Source organism: Ictalurus furcatus, chromosome 17 (assembly GCF_023375685.1).
Source record: "Ictalurus furcatus strain D&B chromosome 17, Billie_1.0, whole genome shotgun sequence".
NCBI classification, from domain to species: domain Eukaryota; kingdom Metazoa; phylum Chordata; class Actinopteri; order Siluriformes; family Ictaluridae; genus Ictalurus; species Ictalurus furcatus.
The window spans coordinates 10,732,395-10,757,031 of record NC_071271.1 but is presented as its reverse complement, the minus strand read 5'-3'; the positions used below and the strand labels follow the sequence as shown (position 1 = coordinate 10,757,031).

At 41.3% G+C, this 24,637-nt stretch overlaps 1 protein-coding gene across 3 annotated transcripts in view; it reads left to right on the top strand.

Moving 5' to 3' along the window:
- Positions 1 to 24,147, top strand: part of sgsm2 (small G protein signaling modulator 2) — a 48,466-nt gene extending 24,319 nt beyond the window's left edge. The window contains exons 3-24 of one of the 3 annotated variants that reach the window (XM_053647915.1): positions 3,000 to 3,168; positions 6,521 to 6,688; positions 6,795 to 6,862; positions 7,028 to 7,176; positions 7,797 to 7,931; positions 8,838 to 8,962; positions 9,094 to 9,161; positions 9,980 to 10,143; positions 10,536 to 10,665; positions 11,897 to 12,034; positions 16,914 to 17,073; positions 17,178 to 17,242; positions 18,818 to 18,963; positions 19,071 to 19,199; positions 19,283 to 19,465; positions 20,297 to 20,674; positions 21,063 to 21,187; positions 21,305 to 21,387; positions 21,834 to 21,943; positions 22,040 to 22,136; positions 22,224 to 22,391; positions 23,458 to 24,147. In XM_053647915.1, the coding sequence (XP_053503890.1) occupies positions 3,000 to 3,168; positions 6,521 to 6,688; positions 6,795 to 6,862; positions 7,028 to 7,176; positions 7,797 to 7,931; positions 8,838 to 8,962; positions 9,094 to 9,161; positions 9,980 to 10,143; positions 10,536 to 10,665; positions 11,897 to 12,034; positions 16,914 to 17,073; positions 17,178 to 17,242; positions 18,818 to 18,963; positions 19,071 to 19,199; positions 19,283 to 19,465; positions 20,297 to 20,674; positions 21,063 to 21,187; positions 21,305 to 21,387; positions 21,834 to 21,943; positions 22,040 to 22,136; positions 22,224 to 22,391; positions 23,458 to 23,546 (3,047 nt within the window). In that variant the 3' untranslated portion in view covers positions 23,547 to 24,147. Of the gene's footprint in view, positions 1 to 2,999; positions 3,169 to 6,520; positions 6,689 to 6,794; positions 6,863 to 7,027; positions 7,177 to 7,796; positions 7,932 to 8,837; positions 8,963 to 9,093; positions 9,162 to 9,979; positions 10,144 to 10,535; positions 10,666 to 11,896; positions 12,035 to 16,913; positions 17,074 to 17,177; positions 17,243 to 18,817; positions 18,964 to 19,070; positions 19,200 to 19,282; positions 19,466 to 20,296; positions 20,675 to 21,062; positions 21,188 to 21,304; positions 21,388 to 21,833; positions 22,137 to 22,223; positions 22,392 to 23,457 lie in introns of all 3 variants that reach the window. The other 2 variants (XM_053647914.1, XM_053647913.1) reach the window with 2 other exon arrangements.
- The last annotated feature ends 490 nt before the right edge of the window (positions 24,148 to 24,637 follow it).

Sequence of the window (24,637 nt, the reverse complement as noted above, 5' to 3'; positions counted from 1 at the left end):
AGGGCACAATCGCACACACATTTACACACCCATTCACACACTACAGACATTTTAGAGAGGCTAATCAGCCTATGCCGCATGTCTTTGGGGAAAAAAAATCAGTGTACCCGGAGGAAACCCGAAAGCTCTGGGAGATTTGTGCTAGCAAACGTGCTAACCACTAAGGCACCGTGCCCCCACAAGTTAACATCTAATGCCTTTTCAATGTTGCTGCAGAAACTGTTCCAAAAAAAGTTCATATTCAAAATATATGAATTCAGTTAGCTGGGGACATTACAAAGGAGAGCAAGACTCCTCACAGTCAGGATCGAACCAGGAACCCTGGAGCTGTAATTTGGCAGCACTTTTTGTACTGATTCAACTTGTTTAAATTGAGCAAAACTTCTCTATAGCAAAATAAATATGTAACATATGTATATCCATCTAAGCCATGCTTGAAAAGCACAGTGACTGTGTATAATCTGTCTCAGTTCACTCCTTCCTGTCAGCCATTGCTATCTGTGCGTCTGCCTTAATTAGATCTACTAATGATTTCAGAGGAGATTGAACTACGGGGACGTCAGGTCCAGACAACTTCTTTCCTCCTCCCTTGTTCAGCCTGGCTGTTCTCTCCATTTGAAGAGAATCAGAGAGCTTTCAGCTATTAGTGTGCCATTAGGACCCGCTCTGTCATTTCCTAAGCGGAGCTGCAAAACTTCAGCTCTGTGATTTGTCAGGCCTAATTTGGTCGATCAGCCTCAGCTCATTAAAACCCATGCGAAGTGCGAGATGCATTTAGCAATACTAATTCCCTTGGATTGAGTGGGGAGGGTATTCAGTTGAATCTCCATAAAACCACTATTGCAAGGGGAAATTGGTCTTCTGGCACATTTTAAAACGTTTTTGTTTTTTTCTTCAATTATTTCATTTCATCCTCTACAATATACTAATATCTTGGACCGATATCAAGAGAGCATGTTTTTGCACATTGTGCATGTCTGTTTAAACATGGGTGTACAAATGCAAACCACCAAGCACATAAACACAGAAATGAAAGTGTTTCAATTTACACCTTGCCCATCTCACCCTATGACCTGTTAGATATGCGTCCTCCCTGACTCACTGTTATCTACAGTGCTTGTTGTTTTTAACATGATTTTTAACAAAGCACTTAGCAGTTAGATGATTCATCTGATGCGCACACACAATGGTTAGGTCTGACAGCTTGTTTATTAAAGAAGCGGTGGGGAGATAGTGGTTTCTGCCGAGGGACAAGCCTACTGAACTGTATATTCTGATGGAGAGGAGAAATACAATATTTTCTGGATGGCTCAAATGTCATGAGAAACAAGAGTGTTGCAGAGAGCATTTGGCTGCACATAGGCCTATGTCTTGTGTAAAGCCGCTCTACTGGCCTCCAAATGCAGACAAGAATTCAGCAGGCACATGACCATCCAAGATCTCATGGACCTCTAAAGACCTATAAGATCCAACAACTGCACATTCGGTGACTCGTCATCGCTTTGCACCAGGAGTCAAGCAGTGGAGGCTGAAATCGGCAAATATAGCTCTGGTTAATATTTACTAGGGATGCATCTGTACTGGTCTGATACCTACTGTGGAGGGTTTTTTTTTTTATTTTTTAAAAAGCCACAATACCAACATATGATACTGTCATGCAAGCCTAGTGTACATTGTCTTACTATTGTACATATAGCAGGAAATGACAGTGATCTGGATGTATTTCATGATTAATCATGGAAATCAGAGCAAAGCCGACTGTTCTACATGGGGGAAAAAAAAAGGAGCTACTACAGAATCTTCGTACAATACAAGGAACCGGTTTAAACATCTAATGGCATTTAAATGGTATCTTAAATAGAGAGCGTGGTCAGTATCAGTGAGCGTGGCCATTAAAATGAGCACATGGAGTTAATTGCTAGCAGCACATGATAGCAACCAACATAAACTGAGACAAATAAAATGTTCCATGATGCCCCTGATTGCTTAATACTAAGTAGGTTTGAGGGGAAAAAAATTATATTTACTTGGAAGTCAAACTTGAAATTCAACCCAACAATGAAAGTTGATTTTGAATGCATGTGAATTGAAAGTTGAAAGTTGAAATGCATGTGATTTTTTTTTTCTCCAGTTTTTTCCTTTTCCCAGTGTGATGTAGCAGAGTTACCAGATAAATCTTGTTTCGCCAGATCGAATCATTACTTTTTCAGTATGCTTTTTGTTTCCTGTTTATGTTTGGGCACATTTCTATGCACACATCCATGAAAATATGGGACAGAGTGACTCAAAGAAGCAGCTTTAGTGTTGCATGGCCAGCAATAGAAGAGCCGTTAGCATCATAAAACTGATTATGCAGTCGGCCAGCGCCTTGGTTGCTCCAAGATATCAACAGCATCCATCATGTTCGGAGACAGCGGCCTGACTTTATCCCACCGTCACAACAGATGCAAATTTCATGTGTGGCCTTTGAGACGCATTAAACATCATTTATTCTACCGTCAGTGCTATTTATTGGGAATCTAACAAGATTACCTGTTGTCCTATTAAGAAGTGTGGCTACTCTGGATTGACACAATGGTATTAAAATCTTTCTTTTGGTTAGAGGGGACTGTTTGAGGCTGACCTGGGTTTGTGGACCCTGCAGGACCAAGCAGAAGCTGTAGTGCTAACATGTTGTTTGTCCTGTTTCTGCTACTAAAATATTTACCACAGCTTCAGCATCAGCCTGTAAATCGTGTTGCCAGTGGTAATTGTGTTTTGCACCCTGCACCATTTTTATCTGTCTGGGGCAGCTGTCTGAAAAAGCCACCTTCTCGAAGGAAACAAAGCTTTCGCAAAAAATACATTTCTAGTCATGTTCATCGAAAGCAAAGGCCCATTGGGATTACCTGGGGTGAATTGTACAGTAGATTGTCACAAGTGTGGTCACCGCTCTGTTTAATATGTACTCCTCTTCCCTACCTCTGTCCCATCCATCCTTTCTTCTCTTCCACTCTCAGGTGCAATTGAGGCTTGCCTGGGCCACATGCTGAAGCGCAGAGCTGCAGGCTTCCTCCGCAGTGATAAGATTGCTGCCCTCTTCACCAAGATCGGAAAGGTGTACACCGCCGCTGAAGAGGTGTGCCGCAAGGTCCAGGAGCAGCTGCAGCAGCAGGCTGACATCACCAGGTCTGAGCTTTCACATTTGAATCCCTCTTCAGGGTACTTTAAATCTGCACTCGACTTGCCATGGACGTGGGAAGTTGGAACTCTAAATGATGTCGTTTTCGACCTTCTTTGTGTTGAAGCTACAAAGTCGGGAAAGTCAAACATGGACACCTCCATGTTCGTCTTTTGTTAGTAACAGGCTAGCAAAAGATAACTGTGATGAGTGATATACTGTATAAAGTCATTGTTATAGATGTCATGTATGATTGAGCTAAAGCAAATGCTAGTATATAGTGCATAACTCATTTAAAGCTAAGATGTGCTCCTTTGTTTACTGTTCATGTTGTGAACAGTCAGTTGATTTGATGTCACTTGCTGATGTCATGGTTGAGGAAACTGTCCCAAGTTCCCGAGTAGGAATTCCAAGTTAAGTTGAGTGGGTGTTTACTTTGTTGTTTTTTTTCCTAGAAGGTCGGAAATTACAAGTTATGACCTTTTGTCGAGTGCATGACAAGAATATCTATCAGGCTTGGCACACTACAGTCATTCCACTTAGCCGAACTTGTTACGCCCAGCTGTTGAGACATATTAATCAATGTTTATGGCTGAAAATCTATGCATGAAATTGGAAAGACCACAGAGCTGTTTGGTGGGTCCCTGAACAGCCTTTGCAGCTTTCTGCTGTAAGTGAGAGATGGTTTGTCTGGATGAAACCGACTTCACTCTGCTTCTTATTTGTCCATTAATTCTCCATTAGCAGACCCACATGGCATGTGTAGCACAAATGGCTTCTGCATAAAGGGGAGAAATCTCTAGGTGACTGTAAAGGAGTGGCACACACAGCCTTTGTCTCCTGTGTGTATCTATAACCGTGCAAAACACAGAGTTTCATCTTGCACTCAGCGATGCGTCGACACTCTGCCTTAATGTAGTGCATCTCTTATTCGTTTCCACTCCACTGAGGCCCCATTTGCTCACTTACTCCAATTGCCATGGCAACATTACAGCATCATGATCGCTAGAACAAAGGACAAACTTGCTCATTTTAGGATATCTGTGAGATAATGATTAAGGCTTTGGTTGATAGCAGAATGAAAGGTTATTACGAAGTACACCATGGACTCAAATGGATTTGTGATGGCGAGATGGTTGTTGCACTCGTGGCATGCTCAGGCGTCATTGTTTTCTGAATTCGCTTGTCATCTTTCTTTTACAGTGGCACTTGGAGCTCTGAAATCTAATTAGGCGGCATCAGCCGATAGGAGCCGCTCAGTGGAGCCCCATCCCGCTGCGCAGACCAGATCTAATTTGGTTGATCCATTCTGGGTTTAAATTATGTTAGCTGGATGTTGCTGGGAGATAAAAGAGAGGTGGACCTTTGGCTCATCAGCAACAGTGGGAATATGTCCCACCCTCTCCTAGAAAGGGCTTCTCTAATCACAAAGATGACAAGTTAAGGGTGATATAAGGTGCTTGTCGATTCGTGTCGATGTGCCGTCATAAAAATTTGGACTTGTATGTAATTCAGTTGCTGGTTGTAAATGTATTTTATCTGTACATTTCAAATAATGGTATATGTAGTGTGTTGGCTCTTCAGTACCCTCCCATTCTGTAGGAGAATCTGACTTGAACTGTACTAATCAGTTTAGACTAAATAGGTGCTGTCTTGTGGTCCTCATACTGTATCTTATGATATGGGTTAGGATCAATCACAGCAGATGGGCTTGTTGAAAACAGAGAGCAACATGCACAAGCACTCCTAAAGAGAACAATATTTAGACGTGCCCTATAGTGTCCTTTTTTCATTCATTTAATCTGTCATTGAGCAGCACTAAGGTGGCAACTTGTTTGGAATAAAAACCCGATTAAGCTTAATACAATTTCCTTTCATTCCATGTGCTTTTTTTGTTTTTTATTTTTAATAAATTTGCAAAGATTTCAAACAAACTTCTTTCATGTTGTCATTATGGGGTATTGTTTGTAGAATTTAGAGGAAAATAATGAATTTAATCCATTTTGGAATAAGGCTGTACCATAACAAAATGTGGAAAAAGTGAAGCGCTGTGAATACTTTCCAGATGCACTGTATACATCTGCACTTTGTTGGGGTCATCAACATCTCGACATAGAGGCGGACCGCATTTGAGATCAATCTTTATTCAGTTCATTAATCGTGGTGGCCTGTTGCTGCCAAGGTTTTCATACCATCGATATTAATCGTTCTCTGTAATGACGTCAGTTCTTCTAGGCAGGTAAGGCATTATTGCTCTCAGTGCAGAATCTGACTGTAAATCACAATAGTATATGCATATCTTGAGCAGCCATCTCCTGGCTCTGGGATTTATTTGCTTAAAATGGCCTGCTTGCTCGCACCCAGCTTGACTGGCAGGGCACAATGGGATCGATTCTAATGATGGTTTGTGGGGGATGAGGGAGAGGCAGTGGTGCAAGAAGTAGGATCGTTCTTCTTTGGGCTTGCCTTAGCCAGACAGATCAATGGGTTATTGGCTCAGGTTACTGTTGAGCTTAATCATGTTGCTACCAAAAATGCCCACTGGATGTCTGTCCTCATAATTTCCTACTTGGTGTAGTTGCTAGAAACCCCCTGTCGACTTCTACCATGATTACACTAACAGTGCCATCAAGACATTCTTGGTTGTCAGTGTATCAGTAAAGGTCATGCTGTCTCTATGTCCTGATGTCTTCATTCCGAAAGTTCTTGTAGACTTATAAATCAGGCTCAGCACTGTGGTGTCCTTTCTGAAGCATTATTTCTATAATTTTGGTTTGCTTAAAAATTGGAAGTTAAGCGTTATAGGTACCGGCAGATTTACAGTAAATGGTTTTGAAGCATGTTATCTAGCTGTCCAAGTCCTGATCTGATATTACTCACTCTCAGTGAGTGTATCCAAGAAAGCAGTGCTCTGAGATGAGCCTCACAAGATGACACATTCCATTGATATGTATTTTATCACCACTGGGTAAATGGCTTTGCAGGTATAAGTGGCTGTGAATAAGTGTGTCGTGACTGCTGCTAGCCCATCTTGTCGGCAGTAGACAAGCTGAACACTGTTGCTCCCCTGTGGATAGACTGTGTGAAAAAGTACAAAAGATTGCGTCTAAAGATAAGTAACCCACCTTCAGGCTCTGTGATACTGGAGATAATGTCATTCTGGGTCCTGTGTGGCTTTACTTCTGTAAGTCTGGGCATGTACACACATGCAGAAAATCGGATTCGTTAAGGTGTATCTCTATATCTTTATATATTATATACTTATGACTGGCTGAAGTGTATGCTATGTGACCAAAGTCTTTAAACAATGCCATATTGATTGACTAGGAGTTCTGTTTTCTGGCCATCTCTAACTCTCAGAAGGACCCAGAGCACAAGTGGACAGGAGCCTCTCCGCAGACAGGGTTCCTCTGCAGGCCGACTTCCTCAGCCTCTCTCAGCTCAGGCCATCAAGCACATCTGGGTCCGCACTGCCCTTTTTGATAAGGTCCTGGACAAAATAGTACAGTATATCGTGGATAACTCAAGGTAGGTTGGAGCTTGTTTGTGCATGCTCCTTTAATGCTCATTTGAATAAACTCATTCTGAATAAAGTCATGGAAGGAGTCAGCTTGTCCTTTCTGTGTGTTTGCAGTAAGTATTATGAAAAAGAAGCCCTGATGCATGACTCTGTATTCGGCCCTATCTTGGCAGCGCTTTTGGGTGAGCCTGTTTAAGTTCTCAATGCCACACTGTGTGCCCATAAAGTACTGAATTCATTTTATCGTTGTGTAGTAGATTGGTGTATATAAGTAACTTTTTTGGTTTTGTGTTTGTTCAAACTTGACTCATATTTCTCCACCTTGATTTATCTGGACTTTATCATAGTCGGGCCTTGCGCTCTGGAGTACACAAAGCTGAAGACATCAGACCACTTCTGGACGGATCCTTCAGCCAACGAGCTGGTCCAGAGGCACAAGATCCATGGAGCACATCGAGTCCAGGAGGCATCGCCCAGCCGCAGGCCTGCTCTCGGGGTGAGAGCGAGCAGCATGAGGGGTGTGCATGGATGGAAGGGTAGAGAGCAAATAGTCATAACATAGCATAAATAATATCTATTTGATGCGAGCTACAGTATTTATTGTACAGTATGCTACAAACAAGATGCCAAAATAGATACTAGGTAATAGTACCATCAGTACGGTCACTAACATTCAGTGAAGTTCTCTTGTCAATGCAATATCTCGACAGTGAACTCAGGTTTATGTGGCTGCTCCATGCTTTGAAACCTGGGGGGGGACAATATTTAACTAATTATGATAAAAAGGCATCTCTTCTCGCTTGTCAGTTACATGGATTGTCAATTCTTGCATTAGCATTCAGGCATTTACGGGGCTGTCGCTTTGGAGGGGACACTGAACATATTAACAACTTATTAGCTCTCCTGCCGTGACATCCTGTTTATGAGTACATATTGACTGAGAACTGAGTGAAAGGAGACATGATATATTGAATCAGTCATTTGTCTTGATGCATCGAACGGACAATGCATCGAATGAATCCCTCTCAGGCTGGAATGCTTTTGAAATGCAATTTATGTACGAGTATTTTTGTGATCCATTGCCAATTTTAATCCCTCCTCTTTGCCTGGTCTCAGATCCGTAAGAGACAGTCCAGCGGGAGCATGTCTGAGGATAAGTTTGCAGCCTCTGCGAGGGAATATGTGGAGTCGCTTCATCAGAACTCGCGTGTACATCTGCTTTATGGAAAGAACAACGTGCTCGTTCAGCCGGTGAGGAACTCCACACGCTGACATATTTGTGTTTGTGTAACAAAAAGGAACGATTCATCGTGTCATTCTGTACTTTAGACAAGTTAATCCAGGTGCAGAAACACTGCAGGATGGCCATTTTGCAGGAGGGCGGTGCTTATCACTCGGGTTCAGCCTACACATTCAGACGGCAAAATTGCACACGGTGTTGAGTCAGTCAATGACTGGGGTTTCCCTCCAGGATGAACTGAAAAGCGTTGAATTGTTGTAAGCCTGCAGGTACGCTGCAGTATACGTGAAACGAAGTGAAACAAAGGAGCTGTATCAACACTTATGCGAAGTGCCCATGAGAGACATAACGTTCTTGAGAAAGCAGCTTTTCCATTTTAAAGCTGGTAGATCAGGATTTACGCTAATCCGTATAAAGGCCTTAGGACTAAACAATGTAAACAATAAGCCAAGAATCAATATTATTGCAGTAAAAGGCAAAGGTGTATGTGAGACAGGTTTTTAAATCCCACTCCTGCCTAATTCTAAATTCTGACCAAACCTTTCTGCTCCCACAGTACGTTTTTTAGTTCCCAAAATATAAATAAATTTGCAACCCTGAGCAGACCGCTTTTTGTATTCCATGGTGGAGATATGCAGTAAAAGAATTGATCACAGATCAATAAGACCCATGATCTATCGTGCTGCATAGAACTCTTCCCAGAGTCTGGGTAATGGGGGCTTAGAGGTCCTCAGTATGTTACAGTGTGAGTAGGTTGCAATCTCTACATGTTCTTTCTCTATTTGTATAACTCTAATTTGTTCTAAACAGAGTATTTCCCCATTCATGCAGGATAAAGAGTTTTACTTCAGCTGGTCCAAATGGACCACCTGATATATAACAACCCAAAGTAACGCAAGTCGTTTTTTTGAGTTTAGAAGAAGGACATGGAGGTGTTGAGGGGCTACCTGTCTTTACATCAGACTGCTGACACGCTCACACTGAAATGGACACCCAACCAGTTAATCAACGGCACTCTGGGAAATTGCGACCTGGAGAAGAGGTAGCTCAGCACACACACACACACACACACACACACACACACACCAGCTTCCACACTCACATTGATTCCGCAGTATAACATTGTAGCCACATAAATCGACTCTGACACACATACTGATCCTCTGCTCACAGTATTTATTGGGACTACGCATTGACCGTACCCTTAAGACAGATTGTCTGCATCCACTGTCACCAACGGCGTAAGTCTTTCTCTTTTCATTCTTTAATGCTGGCATCACTCAGTCAAGCTTAACTTTGGCTTAACTTTGCTCATTAATGCTCTTGTGGCTGAATGGACACAAATCCCCATAGCCACATCTTCCCTGAAGAATGGAGGTTATTATAACAGTAAAGGGGACTAAATTTATAATGGGATACACATATGGAGCTGATTGGTCAGATGTCCACAAACTTTTGGCCATATCATATACATGGTTTTGACAGTTCTGGCAGCCCATGGACATATGCATTAAATAAATAGTGTCATTTAACAGCTTTCGGACTGGTCATTTAGATGCCGGAGGAAAACGCCCACATTCCATATATGGAACTGCTAGTTAAATATGTAACTGTTGTACCATGAGCCCCGAGTAACTGTCAGGGGCAATAAATAGCATGTAGTTCACCAACAATGTCCCAGAGTGATGTATGACACAATGTTTGCAATAAATTTTGTCATCCATCTTTTCTTGCTGTGTCAATGCTGGTTGTGAATGACAAGGAGGCCTGAGAGGCAAAAGAATTAAAATGTCATGAGAAAACTGACCCACCTTAGTACTCACTGGAAAGGTTCTTGGAGAAAACAACAAAGAAATGTGTCATTTAGTTGTCATTTTCCTAAGAGAGTATCGAAATCCCTGATAATCCATTTTTGCATTTCTTGTACTTTCTCGTTACTTATATAACTTATTTTGTGTATACTAGCCTTTATGTATGCACTGTGCTTTAACTGCTGTGAATTTCCCTTAAATCAGTAAACGTTCTATGCATTTATATGACACGTGGTGTCTTCTCTCAGCGGATTGCGGTGGGACTTTGGTATTGGTGAGTCAGGATGGGATCCAGCGGCCGCCTCTTCACTTTCCCCCTGGAGGTCACCTGCTAGCCTTCTTGTCTTGCCTGGAGACAGGCCTATTACCCCGGGGGCAACTGGAGCCCCCACTCTGGTCTCAGAAAGGCAAGGTGAGTGTCTTCATTACTGTACATTCTGCCTCATTATTTGCAATGGGATGCAGTAAGTGCAGGTTGAGAGACAGTCCTACAGATAAAAAAAAAAGCAGTAGCTTTCCTAGTGGTGCACACGACAGCGTTCAGATTTTGCACCTAAAATCAATACAGCAAAAAGAAAAAAAAGTCATGTTTAGGGCCTCTCTATGCAGCTTGGCACATCAAGCCCTATTTGAGTAGATAAAGTTCTTACTTGCGTTAGCCGCCCACCATGCGTTGAAGTCCACCATGAAAGTGCGTGTTCTATTCTGCATAGCATCTTAAATGAATGACGTATTTTAAGAATTGCAAGAAGAACTGCACGCTTCTTCAATTTTGACGTGTGTGCTTGGCTGTGTATCTGGTAGGGTAAAGTCTTCCCCAAGCTGCGTAAAAGAAACAGCACAGCTCGGTTGGTAGATCAGGACAGTGATGACGAGCCAGTCGCTGCAGACTACGTGTTCCGCATCGTTTACCCCGGACACCGTCATGACTCCAGTGAGTTAGCTCTGATATTGCTTTCTTTCTCCTCTCAGCCATTTATCTGTTCATCCACCCATCCATCCATCCATGCCTGGGAAGCCATTGCCACAGATTTTGGGGCGCTATTGTTGATTTTTTACGTTCTTGCTGTATTTCCTAGATATGCCAGCTGCTGTGGTGGCTGCTGAAATAGATCTGAATTCAGATATTCCCATCAGGTGTCAGAAATAATCATGCTAGGGTGGACAGTATGTGTGTGTTTAGTAATGTAGTATGAAAGTTATTAAGAATTTAATGTTATTAAATATTACATAAGACTTCACTTGGATCTGATTTATAAGACTGCGGGTCTGATGTACTCAGCTTTTAGTCCATTTAGTTCACACAATTCACTCGCTATGACAAGAGTGTCTTTGTTGAATAAGAACTTCATTTATTGATAAATTTCTCACTGGACGTTCATTTCCTTGTTATTCCTGAGCTTTTTGACGTCTCTCTCTCTCTCTCTGATTACCCATTTCCACAATTTCACAGTGGCGTTTATACATTAATATGTACCTGAAATGAAGAGCATTTAGTAGACTATCTCAGGTGCAGTTACTTAGAATGATGAGCTGCAGAATTAGGACATGAAATGTTAAGTGTTGAGTGCATATTTTGGTCACAATCACGTTGTGTGCTCTTGCGTGCATCAGGCCCTCAGACTTTGATTCGACATGAAGGTTCGTATTCGATTTTGCATGCATTGATATATAAAATAGGGTATGTAATTTGTCTAAATTAATTAAGCCTATACAGTACAAACCAAACTACTGACTCATTTATAACAAATGAATGCTGACTAATCCCCCTGATTAGCTACATCATTGAATCATCAGCAATGTTAACAGCACCCTTCTTTAGAACCAGACCTAGACTTGACATGAGTACTCATGTCCAAAATTATAGTGCACAATATCCAGTGTAATCCTGCAAGGAAGTGCAGTTGGTTATCCAAATGATCCAAATGAGTTATCCAGGTACTGAACACCCATAATGCACTTTGATGTTTATAGGGAATAGTGAGGGCACCATTTTAGAGACAAGGTTAGATTTGAATAGTAGAGCTGATGGTTTGATACGCAACTTGGACTTGAAGGTAAGTGATGAGTAAAACTGGGGTGTGTGTGTGTGGTTTCTGTGTGTGCACACATGTGGTGTGGTTTCGGTGTGGAGGGTGCTAAACTGTGTTTTCTTATTGCCCGAGCAGTCACTATAAACTACCACCACACCACGGGCAGTCGTGCGCCCTCTCTGGACGACGATGAGGAGGAGGAAGATAGACTTCACGCAATGATCTCAATGATCTGCTCGCGGAACCTCACAGACCCTAATGTCATGAAAGGTTTTTATCACGAGTGCCACCCCTCTACCCCACCCCACTCACTCTCTCCTACTCTCTCCATCACTCGCTTTTGGCATGCCTTCTTACCTTGCTTCTGGATTCTTGCCTGATCACTCCCCCTCTTCCCTCCCCCTCCCCCCACCAATGTCCTAGTCCAACAGTGCAGGTATTAACATGTCAGTTGGATTTGCGCTAGTCTCTCCGGCTTCATCACGTGGACATGTGTATGATTGACCAAGCCTGTGTGCATGGTAACCATGGTGACATCAACACGGTAATAAAAGCTAGGTGGAATGACACGGCCTGGGTTTCTCCGACGCTGTCCACAATAGAGCAGAGAGAGGCGACGTTGCAAATACGGTTGCTTTATGCTCACAGCTTAATGTAGTCATCATCCCTTTTTTTTGAATGATTCACACTTTGTCGTATATTAGCCCCATTTGCCATGTTGTCATGTGGTAAAACTAACAGAATTAATGTTCTTGGTCTTGGTGGCGAGCATGAGCAGTGCGTGCGTGTGTGTGCGTGCGTGCGTGTGTGTGTGTGAGTGAGTGAGTGTATGAGTGTATGAGCGTGTGGGAGGGAGAGAGAAATCAGTGCCACGTTTTCCCCCCTCCGATACCCCCACCCCCTCGCTGTCGTCACTTTTTCCCTTGCACTCCGCTGTTGCTGGGGGTTACCTGCACTAAACTGTCTCACTGGCATTAGAATTGTCTTCACATGGCCACAGGGACACATGCTACACTTTAGAGCTGCACAATGTAGACAAAATGAGCATATTGATGATTATCTTGTTATATTATAGTATCTATTATATTGATCATTATATGCTTTACAGTATAGTTCAACTAAACTGGTGAATGAAACCTGTGATGTACAGGATAAAAGACCATTTGTTTGACATTTGAAATAGTGTTTAAAAAACACTATGGAACTTTAAAGAAATATTGTAATTCTGTAAAGCTGCTCATTTACATAATGCAGGCTGCCAGGCCAATATTGTAATACCAAGTAACAAATGGTACATTGTGCAGCCCTACTACACTCCATCTCTGCTTTTTGCATCACACCCACACACAACGGGTATATGGAAGCGCTATGCTGCCTTGCAAGAAATAAAATCCCCATCAGAATATCATTATTAAAAGAAAAGCATCTCAATACTACAAGAAAACATCATGTTATATCAAGAAAAGCGTCTTGTTATTATGAGATAAATGTTACGAAAACAATATAATTGATCTCATTTTTGCAATATAGACTTACCAATCAATACTTCCTGCTTGGTTTAAATTACAAGATTTGAATATCACTGAGCAGCGTAGAAGGTGTGTTCAGCAGTATACGCACATTACAAAGGATTCAGAAATTCTAGTATTTATTGTTCGATGAACAATTTGGTCCGACCTCTTCTTGTTGTTTATGATTGCTGGTGCCGTATACAGTTAGATCCATATATATTTGGACATTGACAAAGTTATTGCTTTTTTAACTGTCTACCACAGTAGATTGGAGTTGAAATTAAATAATGAACATGAGCTCAAAGTGCATTCAATTTGAGAGTGGGCTCAGGAACACCAAAAGGCCCAGATGACCACTGAAAACAACTGTGTTGGATGAATGAATGAGTCTTTATTGATCACATATACACAGCACGGTGAAATTATTTTCTTCGCATGTTATGAAGTTGGGGTCAGAGCACAGGGTCAGCCATGATACAGCACCCCTGGAGCAGAGAGGGTTAAGGGCCTGGCTCAAGGGCCCAACAGTGGCAGCTTGGCAGTACTGGGGCTGGAACCACCGACCTTCTGATCAGTAACCCAGAGCCTTAACCGCTAAACCACCATTAAACAGGAGAATTCTTTCCCCGGTGAAGAAAAACACCTTCACGAGATTGGCCAGTTGGCCAGGTCAAGAACACCCTCCAGGAGGTACTGCAGGTATAACTGTGTCAAAGTCAACAGTCAAGAGAAGATTTCACCAGAATAAATACAAAGGGTTTACCATGAAATGTAAACCACTGGTAAGCATTGGTTCCCTTGGATTTACTGACGATGTGACTGCTGACAAAAGCAGGAGAATGAATTCTAAAGTGCATAGGGCTATATTATCTGCTTATATTCAGCTAATTGCTTCAAACCCCATTGGACGTCGCTTCACAGTGCAGATGGACAACGACCCGAAGTATGCTTCAAAAACAACCCAAAAGCTTTTAAGGCGAAGAAGGGGCATTATCTGCAAAAGACAATCACCTGACCTGAATCCTATTGAGCGTGCATTTCACTTGCTGAAGGCAAAACACTCCAAGAACTGAAGCAGGAACTGTAGACCACCTGTTCACCTGATTTGGCTGTAAATATCTGCATCCAATTAAAGTTGAGCTCATGTTCATTTTATTTATTTCAACTCCAATATACTGGGGTAGACAGCTAAAATAACAACTTTGTCAGTGTCCAAATATTTTTGGACCTGACTATAACAATGTACAGCCTGTGTTGGAAGCAATTCTTGCATCTCAGCTCAATTCCACAAGGATCCAGTGTTTTTAATAAAAGCCTGTCTGTGTTTTGCGTAACAACATACCCAGCTTAAAGACTTCGAATATGTTGTAATTTGTAACCATGAAGCTTTCCATGTTGTTAAAGTTGATCAGATACAAAGGTCTGAACAAATTTTGCATCTGTATAAACTCTGGGATTGGGGGCACGTTTTCCTCACACCTCCGGGATTGGGGGTTCATATCCTACATCTGCCAGTTTGCATGTTCTCCCAGTGCTTTGAGGGTTTCCTCCAACCGTCCAAAGACATGTGTTGTAGGCTGATTGGCATTTCCAAATTTTTCATAGTGTGTGAATGAATGTGTGTGCGTCCAGGTTTTCCCGCGACCCTGTGTAGGATAAGTGGTAGGGAAGATGGATGGATAAACACTGGGGTTTCTGAATTCTTTGTAAAGTGCATATATTAATAACACTCTCCGTGTGGGTTAAGCCAAGCATGATGAAAATTTAACTAATTCTCTCAACTGCACCATCCATTCAACCTGCACCTCCAATTTGTAACCATGTAGGTTATATTGTAAAAACAAGTTCAGTTATGCTGTTTTTATATACTATATTTATCTCATAATAACAAGATGCTTTTCTCATAATAGTGACATATGTTCTTGTAATAATTAAATGTTTCCTTGTAGTAACAAGATAATGAGATGCTGATGGGGATTTTTTTCGTACATGGAAGCGATGCGTTTCCAGACAAATACAACCGCGTGTAAATGGTCTCCGGGTGGTTGCAGTGTATTTATTTGGGGATGGATGTGAGTTCAGTAGGAAGAGCAGAAGTCTGCCTCTTTCATTCCCTTTTCTCTGCACTGTTGGGCAGGCAGCAATGCCTCCAATGATTTGCTCTGATTTCCTTTGGCACTCCTTTTGGTTGACTTGACGTGATGAATCACCTGATTTTTGGGTTCTACTTTTCCATTTAATTTCACTGCAACATGTTTGATGCCTCTGCATGGGAAAAAAAACTGCACCTACTGTACCAGTATCTTTTATTTAATTATTATTTAACCAGAATGTGCACCTCTGCTTCTTTGTCCAGTCTATGGTCCCCGTCCCCCCCACCTGTCCCCTCCCACCAATGACTTTTCTGTTCTGTTCAGTTTGATATCATTGAGTTAATGTTTATTTCCTTCCCTCCTGTTTTCAGCCAGTTTTCTGCAATGCTGTTCACTATAATTCTTCACTAACTGCGGTCACCTTTCATTACAACAGTCTGGTCCTGTGGGGTTCTGGCGTGGTAGATACGTGAATCGTTCCGTGAATACATCACCTATTTGATCATAACGTTGGCACATTTTCAAATCTAATAGCCCACACAAGAGACCCACCAGCAGTGAAATTCAGACCTTCTGTCCTTCTGTTGTTGTTTTTTTTTGTTTGTTTTGTTTTGTTTTGTTTGTTTGTTTTGGTCACGGCCCAACAGGAAGCTTATAGTGTTATCAGGTCACCAGCTCGGGCCTGAAGAATTAAGGTGAAGAGCATTTGCTCAGTGTGTACTGTTGAACTCTTTTTTTTTTGTTTCAGTTGGCTCAAGTACATTTACATTTAATGACATGAATTTTTTCTCTCTTTAGTTGTCCTTTTTGGTTTGTTCTTGTCCTCCTCTCTACTCTGTTATTGGTTTGATGCATCCAGCATGGTGGGAGCAGTGGCTGTATGTCCCCTCTCTTCCTCTCGTAGCTATCTGAATGCCTGGCTCTGTCCGTGCAGTGGCACGCTGTGATTGGCAGGTCTTCTGGCATGGCCACCCCCCTTGCATTGTTCATGCCTTTTATCTTTTGGTTTCTGTTCCTTCACAGATGCATGCTACCTCAGGAATCCTTTTACCTCCCTGTGTCTGTATTTAAGGATCTCAGGGATCTGAAACCAAATCTGATCGTATATAGATGAAACTCTTTTACCTTATATGATATGATATGATATGATGGTTGAGCTATGTTATATTTTATATAAAATATTCTTATTTATAACAGAACATGAAGATCAGTAAAATTGATATAAGATATAATTGTAAGAGCAGGTGTGAACCTGTTTTTGTAGTGCAACGTTGTTGCCACCATAATTCTTTTTTTTTCTTTCTTTCTAAATTAATCCTGTCAAAGTTTAAGCAATGCCATCAGCAATTCTTTAAAAAAAAAAAAAAGAAGAAAAAAAAGAAAAGAAAAGCAGACAGGCTTAATCCGATGACGCATTAAGAAACACAAAGGAATTGTGGAGGAGCAATCTTATAATGAAGGTTACTAGGGCAGGAATCACATAGCTCATTCATCTTTCTCTCTCTTTTCTCTCTCTCTCTGTCTCCCCTCCATCTCTCTTCTTAGACCATGGGGACATGATGGAGATGCAGGGCTTCGGAGGCAGCCCGTTGTCATGGCAGCAAGCCGAGAATGCCAGTCATGCGTCGTCATGCTTGTCCTGCTCTGTTGGGGGCGGTAGCTTGTCTATAGAGCTTCCTGGAGCGTGCACCTGCATGCATGACCGGTGAGAAAGCATCAGTTTATTTTTAATATACAGCTTTTTTTGTGGCTAACTCCCCCATTTCCACCGGATGCTGATCTCTGCTGATGTTTCTGTTCTGCGTCTAGAATTCCCCTCAAGATGCTGTGTCATAACATGAAGAGGCAGATTGTCTCTAGGGCTTTCTATGGCTGTAAGTTCACAGCATTATACATTATACCCCGATTCCGAAAAAGTTGGGACCGTCTAGGAAATGCAAAAAAACAAACAAAAAATGTCATTTGAAAATTAAATTCACCCTGTACTATATTGCAAACACATTATTAACACATTATTTGATGTTTTAATTTGTGAATTTAATTTATTTTTGAAAATATACACTCATTTCAAATCTGATGACTGCAACACACTCCAAAAAAGTTGGGACAGTGGACTGTTTGTCACTCTGTAACATCACCTTTTCTTTTAATAACTTTTATTAAGCGTTGGGTAAGTTTAGCAAGTGGAATTTTCCCCCATTCCTCCATTTCTTCAGCTGCGCAACTGTACTGGGCCTTCGTTGCCTTATTTTGCATTTCATAACGTGCCACACATTCTCAATCGGAGACAGGTCAGGACTGCAGGCAGGCCATGCTAGCACCAGCACTCTCTGCTTATGCAACCATGCGCATGTAATCCGAGCAGAATGTGGTTTGGTGTTGTCCTGCTCTGGATGCATATGTTGCTCCAAAATGTGTACATATCTTCCTGCAGTAATGCTGCCCTCACAGATGTGCAAGTCACCCCTGCCATGGGCACGAACACACCTCCATACCATGACAGACGCTGGCTTTTGGACCTGACACTGATAACAGCTTGGTCCTTTTCCTCTTTGGCCTGGAGAACATGATGGCTGTTTTGTCCAAAATCTATTTGAAATGTTGACTCTTCAGACCACCAAGCACGATTCCACTGTGCTACTATCCATTCCAGATGAGACAGAGCCCTGAGAAGTCAGCGGCGCTTCTGGACAGTGTTGATGTATGGCTTCTGCTTTGCATAGTAAAGCCTTAGCTTGCATCTGTGGATGCAGCGGCGAATGGTGTTGTGTGACAAAGGTTTACTAAAGTATTCCTGAGCCCATGTCAGGATATCCATTATAGACTCATGACGGTTTTTAAGACAGTGACATCTGAGAGATCGGAGATCACGTGCATGCAGAAGTGGTTTTCGGCCTTGCACAGAGATTTGACCGGATTCCTTGAATCTTTTAATTATATTGTGTACTGTAGAAGGTGAAATGCCCAAAATCCTACCGATTTGTCTTTGGGGAATGTTGTTCTCAAAGTGGTGGATTATTTGCTGACGCATCTGTAGGCAGATCGGTGAGCCTCGACCCATCCTTGGCCTTTTTTGGAGGCTCCTTATATACTATGATTAGACGATTGCCTCACCTGTTTCACATCACCTTCTTATTTCAACTTATCACATCGCTATTAGTCCTAAATTGCCCCTGTCCTAACTTATTTGCAACGTATTGCATGCATCAATTTCAAAATAAATGTTTATCTTCAAAAAACTATGCAGTTGATTAGGTAAAACATCAAATACCTTGTCTTTATATGTTTTTTGTTTAAATACACGTCAAAGTACATTTACAAATCACTCCTCTTAGTTTTTATTAGCATTTTCCATACCGTCCCAACTTTTTCGGAATTGGGGCTGTATATAAACGCATGAGGTTCCAATTCAGCCATTCAGCATGCTAAAAAAAATATGATCACTTTAGGGCTAGCCTACTGTCGGCATCTGTCCACGGTGAGAACACATCTGTCGGCACTGGTCAACCACAACATCGTCCCACCAGACAAACCTTGTGAAGCATCTGGAGGTCTCAGCAAAGACATCTGGAGCAAATACCAAAAAGACTGCAAGGTTGGTGTGGTGCTAAGTATGGCCCATTAATGAGCAGCATGGTTTCTGACTGGTATTAAGTTGTCATCTCTCCACCTCTTACAATCATAGTTACATTTTTTCCCCAGAACTACAAGGAGCTGGAGCTGCTGCGGTTGGTTTATTATGGTGGTGTGCAGCATGAGATCAGGAAAGAGGTGTGGCCATTTTTGTTGGGCCATTATAAGTTCGGCATGGGGAAAAAAGACATGACGCAGGTAAAAACCAATCCCTCAAGAATCTAGTGAGCTGTTTCTCTAAGATACTTTAGGAGCAGGTCTGACTGTGTTGCTTTCTGCAGATTGATGAGAAGATCACAGCACGCTACAAACAGGTGATGAGAGAGTGGAAGGCCTGTGAGGTGATCGTGAAGCAGCGGGAGAAGGAGATGCAGTCGGCCATTTTTGCCAAACTCTCATCAGGCAGCAGCATTGACAGCCACGTCATGAAACTCATCCACAGAGACTCAACTCTCAGCAACGAGGTAAGCTTCTCCCTTCTGTAAAGTATTACTTCAACTGAGGAGCTATCAAACTGTTCAGATTTGATCACTGTAGTGTGTTTTTAAAGTCAGTTACAGTGAAAAAGGTCGATCTAAAGAGACATTAACAGATTTGGAAAAAGACGAATACATTATAAAGAATGAAAGGTTCACATGGCATCTGATTGAGATTAGAAGTGTTCATTGGGACTGAGATACCATAGCACGCAGTAAAAAAAAAAAGTAGCATAAGTAGGTGTTTAGTAGGCGAACAGTCACATATGAAGCATGGAGGACAAACAGAGACCATGTTCATTAACATGAACCTGCAGCACTGCCTGATGCATTTACAACATCCTTAGTAACTGCCTGGGCAGGATTGCAGTGGTTTAATTAGGATATTAGTTTGTTCATACACTACAAATCTGACATCTTAGTAAGTGAAAATATCTTGAATATAGTCAGATTTGTCTCCTATTATAAGATTTATACATGCCAGGTGTATTTCCTATTATAAGATTACAATTAACCAAATATAAGTTTATTCAACCTGTTTCTAGATTTTCAAGCTTTGCATTTTCTTGTTCTATTGGCAGATAATTTTGCTGCATTTTAGAAATAAATGCTTAAAATGAGCAAAATTATCTGCCAAAAGAACAAGACTATTTCAAGCTTGAAATTAGTCAAAAAAAATGTGCATCACTAAGTTTTAGTTAATCTTGTATTAGAATCAAATAAATAGAAATAGAACCAAATTAATTTGGATGTACTGTACCCCTTAGTATATATTAATATCTGCTTGATAATTTCTCCCTGTCTCCCTCCTTCTTTCAGGTGTTTATGTCAGTGGACGAACCCGATGGGGTTGGTCAGGTCACTCCATGTGAGAGTGATAACACCCCCACCATGACCACCGTGGTTAATCCGGTCTCTCTGGCTCCTGATGAGAGGTCACTAGTTGAGTTTGACTCTCCAGACTCAGGCCTTCCTTCTTCTAGGAACTACTCAGTAGCATCAGCACACTCCCAGATTCTGTCTAGCATCGATGATGGGCCGAGTATGGAAGATGAGCCAGGAGATGAGACCACGCCTAGGGCTGGACTGGGAGAGCCGAGTGGGCAAGACTCACTGAGCGAGGACAGGCTGTGCAGTCAGCTGGATAAACTGGTCACTAACAGTGAAGATGTTGCAGCATCGTTCTCATCGTATACGGTAAACTCAGCTCCCCTTATTAGGCCCAGACTATGACCCATAAAATATACATTCAGTCTTTTCATCCAGACACTGTTTATGGTTTTAGCATTTTGTTGTTTTTGTTTTTTTGTCATTATTTTTCTTTTCTTTTTTTTTTTAAATTAGTTGTAATTATTTGTAGCAAATTTACTGAATATATTATATAAATAAATATTTATATTTATATTTATATTTATTTGTTATAATAAGTATGTAATTAATTTATGATGAGTTTTTGTCTTCCGAGCTTTATTATTATTATTATTATTGTTGTTGTTGTTGTTATTATTATTATTATTATTAACATTACTACTACATGGGAAACAATAGAGTCTGGTAAAGTGGGGGTTTTTATCATTTCTTGCAGATTGAGCTGTTGGACACGGTGGCTCTGAACCTGCACAGGATAGACAAAGATGTTGCACGCTGCGACCGTAACTACTACTACTTCACCACGAGCAACCTGGAGAAGCTGCGAAACATTATGTGCAGGTGAGCCAGACTTGGATCTGTCCTTTTCCCCTACCACTGTTCTTAATATGCAGCCTATTAGAAGAATATGTCTATTCTACTCAGTCTGACTCCTTTTCCCCTCTCCTTTCCTCTCAGTTATGTGTGGGAGCATCTAGAGGTGGGTTATGTGCAGGGCATGTGTGACCTCCTGGCCCCTCTGATGGTCATTTTGGATGATGGTGAGAATCGGAGATTATTCCTTAAACTTTGTCTTTGCTAACTGTTGGTTTAATAGACGGAAAAGCTTGTACATATTTCTTGATTTCCCTTTTCTGTATTTTTCCCGCATATTACACACATAACCAAAGGCAGTTAACCAAATGGCATTAGGACAATTATTTTAAAACGCTTCAAAGATAATAAATATCAAATATAGGAGTTCTTGGATAAATTCTTATCTGTCCAAATCCAAATCAAACCCATGTTTCATCTCATGTTAGAGCCATAGGGTTAAATGTATGATCATAGCACAAAGAGTCGTATCATTATATGAAGGAGGCTAAATTTAGGTCTTTTTAACAGCTGTGTCCATGAGTTGTACCCTCTCATTCTTTAATGATTTCTTTCTCTCTCTCTCTTTCTCTCTCTCTCTCTCTCTCTCTCTCTCTCTCTCTCTTTCTCTCAGAGTGCCTTGCCTACAGCTGTTTCACACAGTTAATGAAGAGGATGAGTCAGAATTTCCCCAATGGAGGAGCCATGGACACTCATTTTGCCAATATGAGGTCCTTGATACAGGTGATGTTTCCTTTCCCCTCAGAGTCCATCTGGATAGAGATTCACACAGTGAGAGACATGGTTATTAATGAGCTGTCACCTGTGCTGCTTTTACAGATCCTTGACTCCGAGTTGTTTGAGCTGATGCACCAGAATGGAGATTACACTCACTTCTACTTTTGCTACCGCTGGTTCCTGTTGGACTTCAAGAGAGGTATGACGGCTTGTCAAATGTTTATGATTATTCTGAAATAGTGTAAGCCTCTGCTCATTTTTGCTTGTTTGTATACGTGTGTGTTAGAGCTACTCTATGAGGATGTATTTGCCGTGTGGGAGGTGATCTGGGTGGCACCCCGTATCTCCTCCCAGCATTTTGTACTGTTCATTGCGCTGGCTCTGGTGGAGGTGTACCGGGAAATCATTCGCGACAACAACATGGACTTTACAGACATTATCAAGTTCTTCAATGGTGAGGGAATTTGCTTATGTATGCTTATACTTAACTAAAGCACTGATTAAGCCACTGCTATGTGCAGCTTCATATTTTAGGTTGTGGAAATGTGGCTGTCTCGTGTGTGTTCTTATACTTGTTTTTTTTTTCTTTTCTTTTTTTTTATATTTATAACCTGGAGTGACAGACTGTACTTAGTGGGCACCACAATGACCGTAATACCACAGACAATGGTACACCTTCATCACCATAGTCATGTATACTGTATACAACGTACAACTAACACCATTACTGTTCTCTTGACAAAACAAAACGTGACAATTTTCTGAGCATCAAAAACTCATGTTAATCATTTAGAAGTACATAAATGTTATAAATAACTAACTCATGTGATCATGTTACAGTGCATGTCTATAACCTGATCATACAGCTGCCTTTAAAATTCAAAAAGAGGTTGCCTTACATTTTAGATTAAGGTAAAACTTACAGTAGACAAGCATCCTTTACCTGTCTGTACAAGAAAGCTCAAGAGCAGACTCGGAAGGTTCAGATGCTTCTCTTCTTGGCATCATTTTAAATGCCTGCATTTATTTCCTGAGATTTAAAAAATGAGCTGAAATAAAACAATAAAATGTGCAATGGAGTGGGCCATCAGAATTGAGAATGGATAGGCCTGTGAAAAAGTAGCGGTTTGCACTAACGTGTGTATATATATATATATATATATATATATATATATATGTATGTGTGTATGTATGTATGTATATGTTAGTACATGTCGTGATAACATGCCAACAAAAGGAAAGCATTCAGCAAGCAAAAGTCATCCAAAAAAAAAGAGGGGTTTAAAAAAATAGATGAAGCAGTTATGGAGTGGTGTCCAATGTTGCTGAAAATAAAGATGTTCTCATTATGGTATCCTCAATAATGGTATAAAAGTACACAAAATGAAATGTACACCAAACATGAATGAATGAATGAATTAGGAAACTGTTGATGGAATTAGTGTACGCTCATTTCACCATACACAACTTTAATGAGTAAGGTCTATAGTAACTATATGCCTTTTTCTTCCGTCTAATAGAAATGGCCGAGCGACATGATGTCCAGAACATCCTGAGGATAGCCCGCGAGCTGGTACACAAGGTGCAAACACTCATAGAGAACAAGTGAAGCTCACTTCCAGCTTCCTCACTCTGCTTCTCATTACTCCTTCCCCCTATGGTCCAGTCAGCAATCCCTCTACCGAGAGATGGAGGGGGAAGGAGAGCACACCAGCTCTCAGTGATCTCAGTGACTCCCCTGGGGTAAAGCGATGAGACTGCTTGGGACCTGCAATTAGACTAAATGGCCTGAAATCATCCTTTTTCTGTATCCTTTGCCTGTAACGGAACGCCATTGTGTTGGCTGTTGGAGTTGTCTGCATGCATGTGGGATTTGAGCACACTGTGACAGATTTTTTTCGTTCTTTTTTTTTTTTTTTGCCCGTACACTATTCCAGTATACGCTGCATCCACTGGATCCTTTCAGCTTCCTTTCAGAAAGCGTCCACTTTGTAAAAAAAAATAAATAAAAATGACTTCAGCCTCAAGTTGCCACAATGTAGTTCTGTTTCACCAACGACTGTTTTTCCTCTCTGCCAAATGTACAGAAAGTATTCCGCACTTCTCAATGACTCTCAGGAGGATCCCTTCTTCTCTTTGTCTGCCTTTATTAGATATGGCACTGAACAGTACAGTTGAGCACATTTTTTTTTTCTCAATCCACAGAGCCTAGCATTACAGTACTGAAGAAAAAGCAGAAGCTGCCTAATGTCAAGCCCACTAAAGAACTAAGCCACGAAGAAGTCATTAAAGCATCGATTTGTGACCAAAAGGACTGTGCCAATTATATGACCTTGTCATAGTATTTGTCTACCTTGTATTTGTCTTTGACTTTGCTGGCCTTTCTCTACTAGATCTTTTGGAACTCTTCTGAAGGTTGATTTTAAAAAATAAATAAGATAAAGTGGCTACTTTTGCACTAATGCACATCCCTCCCTTCCTCAATCCAAAAGAGGGAAAGGGCTGGAGATGTAATTCCCAGGATCCTCTCTGCTCTGGTTGAGAGTCTGCTCTGCACATGATGGCTGCAAAGCCATGTAAAAAAAAAAAAAAAAGAAATGGGCAGTGTGATGTGTCTCAGAGTGTACCACATCGAGAATGGTGCATGGCTTCTTTACACACTAGCTAGTATGTAATTGCTCACTCATTGCAGCTTTACTG